Source organism: Saccoglossus kowalevskii, chromosome 6, assembly GCF_978046115.1.
Source record: "Saccoglossus kowalevskii chromosome 6, keSacKowa6.1, whole genome shotgun sequence".
Taxonomy (NCBI): domain Eukaryota; kingdom Metazoa; phylum Hemichordata; class Enteropneusta; family Harrimaniidae; genus Saccoglossus; species Saccoglossus kowalevskii.
Window position 1 is genome coordinate 29,476,261 of NC_140646.1, and position 13,561 is coordinate 29,489,821.

The 13,561-nt window shown below is 34.7% G+C and overlaps 1 protein-coding gene across 2 annotated transcripts in view; it reads right to left on the reverse strand.

The window, feature by feature from the left end:
* The window catches only part of LOC100374578 (neural-cadherin-like), a 58,346-nt gene that overhangs the window by 17,323 nt on the left and 27,462 nt on the right, over nt 1-13,561 (reverse strand). For both annotated transcript variants that reach the window (XM_085500335.1, XM_085500334.1), the window contains exons 5-17: nt 12,346-12,457; nt 11,738-12,130; nt 11,099-11,331; nt 10,257-10,530; nt 8,308-8,480; nt 7,018-7,364; nt 6,429-6,636; nt 5,497-5,695; nt 5,251-5,394; nt 4,878-5,158; nt 4,136-4,439; nt 3,545-3,562; nt 2,763-2,990 (exon numbers count right to left, since the gene is read on the reverse strand). In XM_085500335.1, coding sequence (XP_085356461.1) covers nt 2,763-2,990; nt 3,545-3,562; nt 4,136-4,439; nt 4,878-5,158; nt 5,251-5,394; nt 5,497-5,695; nt 6,429-6,636; nt 7,018-7,364; nt 8,308-8,480; nt 10,257-10,530; nt 11,099-11,331; nt 11,738-12,130; nt 12,346-12,457 — 2,914 coding nt within the window. The remainder of the gene's footprint in view (nt 1-2,762; nt 2,991-3,544; nt 3,563-4,135; nt 4,440-4,877; nt 5,159-5,250; nt 5,395-5,496; nt 5,696-6,428; nt 6,637-7,017; nt 7,365-8,307; nt 8,481-10,256; nt 10,531-11,098; nt 11,332-11,737; nt 12,131-12,345; nt 12,458-13,561) is intronic.

Genomic DNA, 13,561 nt, shown 5'->3' on the forward strand with positions numbered 1-13,561 from the left:
AGTCAAATGACGTCATCGGTGAACACTGATAATTGAACCCATTCATGCTAGTACGTCAATCCCATAGAAATGCTACTATGAAAGAAAGACCTTGTTAACTGACTACTTAAAAGTTGAAACATGAAAAATGCCATAACGATTCATGTTATGTTTCTCGAAATCCCAAATAAAAAAATCACGTTGTTGGTTGCGAGAAATCGGCGGAAGAACTAACCTGAAAGTGAAGACAGTACAGCGTTCTGGCTATAGTGAACAGTGAGTGAATAAATATTGTACGAGTTAAAACTAAATGAGAAATATGCTAATATCATTTCAACCACAGTACTCATTTTGCCCAACTTCCCACTTTTTAAACGATCGCTTAATTTCCGACCGCATTGTGTTTTCCGACCGGAAAACGACCACATTTTTACCGTTTTTTTTTTCTCGCTCGCTTATTTAAAACACCGACCGCTCGCCCAAACATTGGTCACCGGCACAGGAGTAGTCAAAATGTTTGGGGATATACAAAGAAAATTCTGAACGGGTCTTCAAATCTATACCACTCTGTATCGTTCGCGAACAACTTCATGTGTGTCAAATACTAGAGCCGGTGCAATATTGTAAACAAACGCCATGATATCTCAGTCATATCGCTATTGTATACACTGCCTTTTTTTATTCTGGTTTGCACAAACGTTGAATAGCCGTCAAATATTCAAATATATTTAGCTTTTAAATATGTATAATTATATGCACACAATTTGACCCTTTGACCTAGATTTGATTGGGATGGAATATTTTATTTTAAACAATATTCTGAAGATACTTAAATGTTTCAACACAATTGCGGTATGACTGTCCGATTTACAAGTGCATATATTAATAATCATTCTCACCAATCGCTAGCTTAGGAGAAAGTAGGAAATCAAACAGCCGCAGGTCGACCGCCTTTTATGCATAGATTTCATGACGCCGTCTGACAGCAGTCGGGTACGAAAAGCTCGCACAGCAATTCACAGTTATTGTCAAGACAATGAATGAACAGAAAGGACTGGGAAATTAAAAAGATTATATTTCCACAAAGTTAAATAAATCTGGCTGCATCAAAAGCTTGGAAACTAGTTATAATATTTTGCAAAAGACTGAGTGATCAACGACATAATTTTGGGATGCAATTGAACTTTAAGTACTTCATTGCGTAACTTACTGCGCGGCGATGCTGACATCAAGTGTGTGTTGACTGAAGTTTGACCCCCAAGTCACGCACTGAACAGACGCGTTACCTTAGCAATATTTTTCTTTCATGCTCCGCGCGTCGATCTTGTAAAATTGGTTTTAGTTCTGACGGTGCTGTATGCAAACTTGTATATTTTGAGGTCGTTTACTTAGTGCGCTGCTTTTCTAATTACGCAAATTTGTTTACAATGTTGTACCGGCTCTAAAAAAATCAACATTGTAATATATCGATTTCACAATAATTACGCAAAGTCAGTTATTTAATATTGGACACAGGCAAAGTTTCGCCCGGATACAATGTGGTATAGATTTGAAGAGTAGTTCGGAATTTAAAAATAGTTAGTACCCGTTGTATCCCCAAACTGTACCACTCAAAACCACTATTTCGATCACTCCTGTGCCAGTGACAAGTGTTTGGGCGACCGGTCGGTGTTTTCAATGGGTCGGTGAGAGCAAAATTACGATAAAAATGCGGTCGTTTTCCGGTCGGAAATTGAGCGATAAGCAGTCGATTAAAAGTGGCAAGTTGGGCAAAATGATTACTGTAGTTCAAGTGATATTAGCGTATTTCTAATTTAGGTTTTAACTCAAACAATATTTATTTACTCACTGTTTACTATAGCTAGAGCGCTGTACGTGTCTTCATTTTCAGGTTAGTTCTTCTGCCGATTTCTCGCAACCAACAATGTGATTTTTTATTTGGGATTTCGAGAAACTTAACATGAATCGTTATGGCATTCATACACACAACATTTCGCCATGTTTCAACTTTTAAGTTGTCAGTTAACAAGGTCTTTCATAGTAGCATTTCTATGGGATTGACATACTAGCATGAATGGGTTCAATTATCAGTGTTCACTGATGACGTCATTTGACTGGCCCTCTAGAGGCGAAATGACGCCAGGAAAAGCGGACGTTTGTCGTCTGCTTCACAGCCCGTTTTATACCCGATATTTAGGGCATTTCGCAGCACATACAAGTTGTTTTTATCGACAGAATTCATTCATAGATCTCAGATTTCATGTACAGAGTATCAAAAGCCACACCTCTGCTCCCCTTTAAGTTTTACAAAGTTATGCCCAAGAAATGAGTAGCAAATAATATACTAATTCTTATTTTAAATTGCTATTATTCTGCTTTATGATGGGAAACTAAAATAATTATAATACAGACAGATTGAAAAAGGGAAAATTCATTTTACTGAGTCCCATACTGCCCAAGTTTGTGGTATTCTTGAGATAATCATATCATTAAACATTTCTTCCTGGTTGTCATAATTTAATGATATACATGTATAACAGCTCAAAATGCTAGATAAAGTATTTGCATTGTTTCAGTGACATAATTCTATTACAGTCAGTCACATTAATTCTGCATCCGATGTAAACAAAGAAAAGTGTTTGAATATGATGTAAATACAATGCATATTTTCCAAATAATGAAAAAATTTAAATACATCTATACAGCGATTTATGGACTGCTGAATTCTATTGTTTTTATATAATAACATATTTTATGTGGCATGTCATGAGGGAAATTATTACCTGTAAGTCCTCCTCCATCAGTAGCTTCCACAACTATATTATAAACTGGTACATCTTCTCTATCTAACCAGTCAACAAGAGTTGTTATTTCAGCTGTAACTGGGTCAATAGCAAATATAACCTCACCATCCTTTTCTGCATTCTCTATAATTTTATAGGTACATTGTGCGTTATCTCCTTCATTGGGGTCATCCAAGTCTACTGCTGCCATTGTCATCACATAGGTTCCTGAAATCAATGACAGATAACATGAACATGTGCATATAGAGTGTAACCTGTCTAAACTGATCACAAAATGGACTGAAACAGTGAAGCTAAACAGTGCAAGATGAACATACTAGTGTAGCAAACTACAAACTGCAAAATGTAATTTATTCCAAACACAATCAGAACTTGTGCAGAAATGTGTTTCCAAGACACACACAAGATTTACTAAAATATCTGAATGTGACAGCTTTGAGCAATTAGGAAAACTTTATTAACTTTCCTAGCAAATGATAAATTATGAAGAATTATCTTTGTGTGATATGTTAGGCTTTGAAACCCATGCTAAGGAGTGAAATGTAAGTTAACAAGAAGAGATAGTATGACTAACAGAACAAATCATTTCAGTAGATAATGATTAGTCAATATTAACAGATCAAGAAAAACAGTAACAAGGTGATGGTTAATGTACTATAAAGGATGACACAATTAAGTCATACATGCCAATAAGACCTTGAATAGAAGGAATATGTTAGTATGATTAATATTCAATGCAGATAGGTTGTATTCAAACTTACCAGGCCCTGTACCAGGTACTGAAAATGTAAAACGGTTTAAAAATGAAATGGTATTATTTATCTAAAAGTGACGATAAAATTTTATCAATGTTCAATAGTAAGTATCATAATATTCCTGCATTTATGTTAATTTTGTTATTATAATTGATTTTTCTGAAAACTGTAGACCAAAATACAGAATCAAAACGTTATTATTTGAAAGGTAGAAGGATGCAAATCCTAGTTGATGGAACAGCAGCGACATGTTTTTGGTATTCCAGATCTTATAACACAGCCATAAATAGAGTGGTGGTTGGTAAATAAAATGTGTACAAAATCATAAAGGAGAAAACCTATTTTCTAGATAATTTACTTTCTGTCTGACAATTGCAATACAGTTTTGATTTTAATAGTTTATAATTTTAATAGCAACATATGCAGGAGCTAGGATACTATTTTGATGATTTGTGAATGCATGGATATATTTAAAATTTGGTTTGTATTCCTAACTCACAAAATAAATTCTGACAGATGAATCATGATACTATACAATGGCAAAACATGTGAACTCAGAAATTTTCTTCTGTGGAAATGATCATTCATTTTTCTTACCTGCAAGTGAGTGTTCAGGAACCGTTCCCATGTAAGGTCCATTGGGGAACGTTGGCGCATTGTCATTGATATCTCTTAAAGAGATAACAATGTCTGCAAAACCATCAAGTCCAGCACCATCCTCATCTGCAGCTACAGCTTGTAAGATCCATTGGGCTTGATCTTCACGATCGAGTGCCTTGGTTGCATGAATGACACCAGAATGTGGATCAATCACAAACTCCTCATTAGCACCTTGTCCTTGTAAACTATATACAATATTGTGATCATCATCACTGTCCAAGTCAGGATCAATAGCATATACCTATAAACATAAAACAGTATCAACTACCATCTAAAGTTAGATTTCTCTATAACTCTGCTCTTCAAAATGCAAGGCACAATTTACGCAGTGTGATTACAACACTCCAGACATGTACCTTATATCCTGTAAAAGACCTTATTGGTTTGAATCAAATTGCTGTAAACCATTTTTTAGTGTCTTTATATGGTGGTATCAGCTGTGTCAGATAGATAGACAGATACAGCAAACAACTAAATGGTAACATGCATATCACTGAGAAAGATGATACTCATTTACAACTTCACACAAGGCACCTTCCCAATATTTCATGTACGTTAAAATCTTTCAATATGCAAAATTTTAAACGATAGGTACAAAAATTGACATTATTTATGAAACAATGACAAGACGATATGCACTTGATTTGTTTAGATGATTGAAAATATGATTACTACTCACTGTGGTAACATAGACTGGAATGTTTTCGTCTTCCTCCCATATAGATGGTACATATTCAGCTTGAAATTCTGGTGGGTTGTCATTGACATTGACTACATCAATATTAACTATAGCTGTATTTTCGTTTAAACCATCTGAGGCAACAAAAGTCAATGCATAGGACCGTGTTTGTTCATAATCCAAGGGTGCCGCAATCTCAATCCGGCCCACTTCTGGTACAACTCTGAAAACACCACCCAGGTTACCAGAAGTGATCTGATAACGTATCTGAGAATTTGCACCTGGTAGATAAAAAAACAAACAAGTTTTACACAAATACAAAATGCATACAAGGCAAACTATACAATACTTCATGAATATTTTAATGACATACCTTCATCTTCATCAGTTGCTGTTACCGTAGTGATGGCAAAACCTGTCTCTCTGTCTTCTTCAACTGTGGCATAAAATTCTGTACTGTCAAAAGCTGGAGCATTATCATTGATATCACTAACCACTATACGCACAGCAGCAGTATCTACAATATAATTAACAATAAGTTAAGGTAGAAGCCATTTTTAAAACACAGATTGGTTGCAGAGTACATGTTTGTTTGATGATACACATAACATTGACTTACCACTATTGGGAGCATCGGGATTGTCAGGGTCGAATGTTCGATCCGATGGCGCACCATCTTGAGACCTGACTTCAATCAAATACGATCCCTTCGTCTCTCTATCAAACCTTTGTGTTGTGTAAATCTGACCAGTTCTAGAATTTATTCTGAATGAATTCCAATCGTCTGTTTCGGGATCTTCAATTATTGAGTAAGTTATCTGAAAGATATTGTAACAGTTATACTCTGTTGTCTCAAGCAGACTAAGTTCATTCCATATAATATCAAAATCCTATTTTTATGCTGAAAAGAAAAGTTATGTAGTCTTGTCTCCTTCAGACTATATACCGAACATATAGTACTCATGTAACATCAAAATCATATTCTCTTCAGAAAATTGTGTCAAGGTTGCAGCTAATTTGCATACTAATCAACATTATGTACAGATATATTTTTTGAATTAACTTAAACAGTCACTTTTGTTTAGTCATAAAATGGATGTTGTCATCTAACCTTTCTGGCACCACCTCACAGGACTGTATTTACTTCATATGTGATTTTAAAGTGATGGTAGATAATTTGTTTCTAATATCATCATTGGTAGACCAAACTTGAGCTTAGTGATTATTGCCAGGAATTCTAGCTTATGCATGTTTATTTGTTATTCTAAATTATTATGCAAATTAGATAGTTATTATGGATGTACTTAAACCCTAATCTAATTAGGGTGTCACATAGTCCTGGAGCATCTATGTACCAAATATCATTGAAATGTGAGGATGAGAACTTAAGATATTAATGGATAAGTCGAAAATTTACGTAAATCAGAGTAGTGGTCTTGCTACCCTAAAACACTTTTTCGTGTAGTCAATTTCGTCTTTCAATCATTTCAAGATTTGGAGAATTTGAATCTAACCTTAGTTTTTATTAGCCTAGCAAAACATGTCACTTACTTCTGCATTACTTCCTGTATCAGCATCTTCTGCAGTAACTTGAAAGACAAATGTCCCTTGAATTGACATCTCAGGTACGCTGGCCCCGTAGTTTGGCAATGAAAACAATGGCACATTATCATTCACATCTATCAAGTTGATCTCAACTGTAGCATAGGACGGCAACGGCACTTGGGCTGCATTTAAAGAGCGAATACGCAGCTCAAAACTGAAACAAACACCACAACACTAATGTCAATATGCTTGAAACTGAGGCAGATAAATATATTCATGCGTACCTAATTTTCCTGGAATTATATTTGACTACTGAGCAGTAATGTTGAAAGCAGCAGGTAGCCAGTCAAAATGACAACCGATTGAATAAAATTTGTTTTTTGCTAGATCTTTTGCTTTTTAGCAGAAAAAAAAACAAATAAATAATATATACATGTGAACAGATGATGGTTTTTTAGTTTTGTTGGCACTAGCAACTTATCCACTGTTTCTTCTCACTTGAACAAAAAAAGACATGACTACTACTGATCAACACAGAAAAACATGATGTCCCAGCTTTTAAGAGGGAAGACTAATTGTAAATTTAGGTAAATACCTAGGTGTAGTTTCGTAATCCAACCGATGGAATACTTTGAGTTCTCCCGATTTATCTTCTCGATCAGTAGTTATATAAAACCTCATGGGATTATTACTCTCTGGCCGTTGTCCTTGAACTAAACTGTACGTAACACGTGGATCATCTAATATAGAGGTAGCTTTGACTCTAGCCACCACTGTTTCTGTTGCTGCATCTTCACGTAGGGAGATAGGACCATATGTACTAGCATCCCAAACTGGTGGTTCATTATTGATGTCCGATATTGTGATTGAAAGTGGAACTGTGTCTTGACGACCAGTTCCTTTTTGATCAGTAGCCATCAAATTGAGGTAGATCTTATCATCCTATTATTACAAAAATATTGCAGTAGTTAAAACCTCAGTGGTAAAAAGACATTAGTGATATTTAGGCAATAGAAAAAGGTTGGCATACTCAGTCTAAAACCGCACTAGAACATAGGATCTGCAGTCACTGCTCTCTTCAACATAATTATACAAGACGAAATACATTTTTTTTATATTATGCCCTAAATGCCAAAACCATTGAACTGACATGCTTTCAAACGTTTCCATCTGAGATCACAAATTACAAACACAAATTTATATTCTTAATGGAAAGTACTAATAAAAATATAATCACAAAGTGTTCATACATTTCTCGTTCCTTGCAAAAAATGAAAACAACACTTTTGACTATTTTTTTTTTGTATCATTTTTTTTTTGTATTTTATCTTTGTTGCTATAACTGATAGAAACACTGTATTTCTAAGGATACAATAAAGTTATTATTTTTATTACTTATATTATTAATATAACAGTCCCATGTTATTCTGTATTATCATCTCTGCAACAGCTTTAACTATATATACTATCAAAACATAGCATAACTATTACAACCTTGCCCATTGAGATACAAAGTAGTGAATATGTTTATAACACTGTCAATTATCTGACTCTGTAAGGACATAAATTAAAGAGCTAAAGTTGTCATGTAGCACATTTGAATTTCATGTAAATATATAATTTTTATACATGCATTTCATACATTACTATGAATCTCAAATACAACATGGTGCGGTGGCTATAACGCCTTGAATAAATTCCAGGATATATAGTAATAACTAGAATAATTTCCCTTATGTATATCATAAAAATTATGCTGGTTCTAATAATGTAACTATTTTAAGATGTGCATTGCAAATCAGCCAGTAACTGGTAATGTTGCTGTTTTGGCGGCGACAGTAATTTTATAATCAATTAACAAAACCGTAGAATATGCGAGTCTCACCTGAGATAGATATATAGCATTCTTGACATAAACCCAGCCTGTAGCATTGTTTACACTAAAGTATTCCTCATCAGACAAGGAATATGAAATTTCAGCATTGTAACCAGTATCAGCATCCTGAGCCGCAACACGGAGAAAACTAGTTCCAACCTGCGTGTCCTCACGAAGTTGATCTGCAATAATAAAGACAGATCACATTTACTATTGCTATAGTTTTAGATAAACAAAGTGAATGTATACTAATGATAATTTGAGAAAGTGAGAAATCACCAGTGTGACTAGTTTTGATTACAATTTATAACTAAAAATGAAACAAGTCATTGTCAATGACACGTCCCCGTTCCGTTCATATTTGAGTGACATATACATTCGAAGCAGATCATGACCGAAATGCACCTGCATATGTACAACACATTATACTAAATCTGAACAAAATCCATCCATGCATGACTGAGATCCGGTTCCGGAATTGTGAAAATACGTGATTTTGATGCATTTTCGGCCTTAAAATGGCCGTCATTCAGCTATTGTTAAGCGGATCATGAAACAAATGCACATATCTATTTGTGACATGATGTACCATGTGTGTGTAGTTTGAACTTGATCAATCCAGACATGTCTTGGATACGGATCCAGAACTAAATTCTTTAACAAAATGGCCGCCAGTCGGCCATTTCGAACATGATCCGGGGAAAAAAAATGACGTGCATCAAGGTCCTATTATGTTTAATGTATGTACCAAATTTGAACGAAATCCGTTCATGCATAACTGAGATCTGGGTCCGGAATGGTGAAAATGTGCGATTTCAATGCATTTTCGGCCTTAAAGCGGCCGCCATTTGGCTATCGTTAATGAGATCATGAAACAAATGCACATACATATTTGTGACATGATGTACCTTGTGTGTGTGAAGTTTGAACTCGATCAATCCAAGCATGTCTCAGATACGGATCCAGAACTGAATTCTTTAAAACAAAATGGCCACCAGTCGGCCATTTCAAACCCGATCCAAAAAAAAAAATGACGTGCATCAAGGTCCTATTATGTTTAATGTATGTACCAAATGTGAACAAAATCCGTCCACGCGTAACTGAGATCCGGGTCCGGAATGGTGAAAATGTGCGATTTTGATGCATTTTCGGCCTTAAAATGGTCGCTATTCAGCTATCGTTAATCGGATCATGAAAAAAATGCATGTGCATATGTCCCATATAATGTGTGATGTATGAGTGAAGTTTGAACTTAATCGGTCCATGCATGTTCGAGATACAGGTGATCACGGACGCACACAGGGCAAAACATAAGTCCCCGTTTTCAGACTACGTCCGAACGGGGACTAATGAAAAAACAAGTACAGATAATTGATTAAAGATTTAATGACCTGCACAGAATGATGTTTATGAGGATTAAGGTCTGTGTTACATAACCCTAACTTATTACATTATAGTTTTACAGATATTCTATTCAATTCATTGTGCTGTTCTGAGATACTGAGAGCTGATACACCTGCCCTCTTGTGGCCAAAATATCAATATATTTATTTTTCAATTCCAAAAACAAATTTTTCACAGTAGCAAAGCTCTATGTTATTAATAAGCTAACACAGACACAGCAACATTTTTAAGTAAAGTTCACTCACATACCTTTACCATAGTTAGCATAGTTTGGAATGGTAGTTTTGTCAATACACTAATATTGCCAATTTTAATTGATTTGGCTATGCTAATATTGCCTATTAATTTTGACTTAGGGATGCTAGTAGAGCAAATTTATCCTGACTTGGGGATGTTACTATTGCCAATTTATCTTTACTTGGGGATACAAATACTGCCATTTTGGGGGCGTTTATTGACAGCTATCTAAAAAGCATCTACATGTATTTGGGTCCACATTTATTCACATAAATGAACTTCTTTCCTTTAATGTGTGATGCATAAAATCAACTCACATTCATAACTTCTTTGCTCAAAGTGTGGCGTGTTATCATTAACATCAGTGATTTCAATATTCATTTGACAGATACCAATAAGAGGATCTGGTGCAAGATCTGTAGCTGCAACTGAAATACCATAGATACGCTTCACTTCACGATCAAAACGTCTAGCTGTAGTGATAATGCCAAGATTAGGATCAATTCTGAAATTGAGATCAGCAGTCTCTCTACGAACTATACTGTATTCTACTTGTCCATTAGTACCAACATCTGCATCTGTTGCTAAAACCTGAAAGTTAAAAAATAGCAAATTTGTGAACGAATCCTCCATTTTCAAAAACCACATGCAATTTGAATTGTCTTACTTTGATGGAAAGAAATGCAATTTGTCAATAGATTGAGTTGTACAATAAATGCTATTTTCAATTTGGGTTTTATGATACCCTCCATCAGTGATGCCAGCAACTGGTCAAAATAACCACCTAGTTAGTTTCATTTTATTTATTTAGCACTACATCAAAAAACAAAAAAATGCATACATGTTGACAAACAGCGGCTTCTCATTTTCGTTGGGACAAACTACATTTCCATAATTTTTTTCTATTAGAGATTCAATCTAGCGGAGCATTTTAGTCAACTATAGAAAAAAAGCTTCATCCTAAACAAGCCAAAATAGCTGGTTAACCATAGCTCTATGAAAAACCTATATAAACTGAATACTGTAAACAGAAGAATTGTCCTTTTGAGGTGTTGGCTTTGACATTTTACTTTCAAAATCCTTCTAAGTTTTCAATACCTGATTACTTTCTCTATGAGTATATGACAATGAAGAAGAAATGTAGAAAACAATTTGTTACCTGGGTAACGGTAGTTCCTTCAGGAGAATTTTCAGCCACAGTAGGATTATAGTTAGCACAGTTAGGAAATACTGGCCTGTTATTATTAACATCATTCACTTGAATTATCACTATAGCTTGACTTCTGTGTATGGAACCAAGGCCATCGCAACACGTGTTGTCATCTATGGCAGTCACATTGATTAGATAAGATGCTTGCGTCAAATCTCGTGTTGCCGTGAGTGTTATTACACCTAGAAAATAGAACACATTAGTTTAACTTTTGATTTCACACTGCCTAGAGTTGTAACTCAAACCATTTTTCATTTTCCTCTGATGCTGCTATTCCTGTGGCTCATTTTTCCAAATTATTCCATTAGTTTAACAGGAAAAATAATTTCACCAGAAAACAACAATTACATGTGAAGTGTTTTCTGACTTAAATATGCTGAATGTAATTACAGGAAACAAGTTAGGGTCAGTGACACTGAATGATCACATGACTCAGTGTGAATAAAACCAACAGAGGCATTATTCAAACAGACCACAAATAAAATAAGCCAGATGTTGAAATAAATTCCAGGAAAATAAAAGTGATCTACAATGCTTCTAAATGGTGAGAAAAATGTGGAGAATGAGCATTGCATGCTGGGAACTAACCTGTATCTCTATTAATTTCAAAATTTCTGTCTTCGTTACCAGCAGAAATGCTATACTTCACTCCATCACCATCAGGATCAGTAGCAATTACTGTGGCAACTTGAAATCCATCTGGTGCATTCTCTGCTACAAAATACTTGTATGTGTTTTGTGAAAAACGAGGTGGCTCATCATTATAATTCTTGATACGAACATTAATGGTAGCTGTACCAGTTTTACTTGGTGATCCATGGTCTTTTGCTGTTGCTATTATGGTGTACAAGCTATTGGTACTCTCATAATCCAACTTTACACTTGGCCTAATTTCTCCGAGGCTGTTTATTTGGAAAGCATTGTTATCAATAGAATAACTAAGTTGTGCATTAGTGCCACTGTCACAGTCAGTTGCCAATACTAAAATAAAAAAAATAAAGTAATTACACAGATTATAATAGTGTGACTACAAAAGTACATGCACGGATGTACTAAAAAGGATTCAATATCAAGTCCGTGTGTTATTGCAAAGATCACTGCATTAAAAGCAGGTGTTGAAATAGCATACAAATGTCCACCTGCATTGATAAAATTTCAGATCTTGGTGACACAATGCACTGTGAAAATATTCATACCTGTTACTACTTCTGCATTAGTACTGGCATCTTCGGGAAAATTTTTAACAGTGTACAAACTTTGTTCAAACCTGGGTGTGCAGTCATTTATATCAATCACTGATACCACCACCTACAAGTAACAATAGAATTAAATTAATTATTTTATTTAAACATTGTGAATATTTAATTTTAAACCTCATAGTAATTTTTCGATTTTCATTTTTTTTCAAAACCCTTATCTTGAATGATTGCTTTGATGTTTATCTATAGAAGAACCAACTAGAAATAGCAGGTTAGCATGGAACTAACTGGCTAAAATTTATTGGCATAAAATATTCGGGTTTTAATATCTTTGTTGCAGAATTGAATCTGATTACATAATACATGTCAGGTAACTCAGGGGGGATAGATGACTAGAAGCACTAAAAGTATGGATGGATGGATGGATGACTAGAAGCACTAAAAGTATGGATGGATGGACGGACGGACGGACGGACGGACGGATACACAAATGACAGAACTTCATCCAAAAAGATTCATTTTCTCTTGAACTTTGCTGGATAAGAAACAGATAATAAGTAAAGCAGTGTCTAAATTTTAATGTTTCCAACTTTTAAACAAACCTTTTTAAAGTATTTTCACACAACAGCAAATAGACTCAACCTATCATTATTATTTTACAACATTAAAGACAGCCAATTCTCTGTATCCTTTGACTTTTCATTGCACACATACAGTTAACCTTTTGACTGACAGATATTTTTTTCTGCCCAAAATTCAGTTAATTCATATTTTCACATTTTGTAAAATTGTTACTCTAAATTTCATCATTTTGGTCCATATGGACAGTTTCAGATACTGCTTTTAATTTTTGACCGAAAGAATTGTCACATTTCATATGAGGAGGGAGCAGACTGTACACACAGTCATTTTGTTAATGGTGCCAAAAGTGACAATGGTCTTCAAAGGTTAAATCAAGTCAAAAAGAAAGTCATTGTTCAACCAGAAATAACAAATGATAATGAAAGTCACTTACAAGGAAGCCAGGTGTTCAGGTACATTAATTGTTTTTTCCTAATTCCATTTTTTCTCAAAATTAAAAGCAAATTAAATATATCTGCCTTATTTAAGTGACAAGGGTGCAATCAATCTCCATAATTTACAAATTAGCTTCATGAATTATTCATAATCATTCCAAATATATGATTTATGACAAACTAATGCACCATTAAGG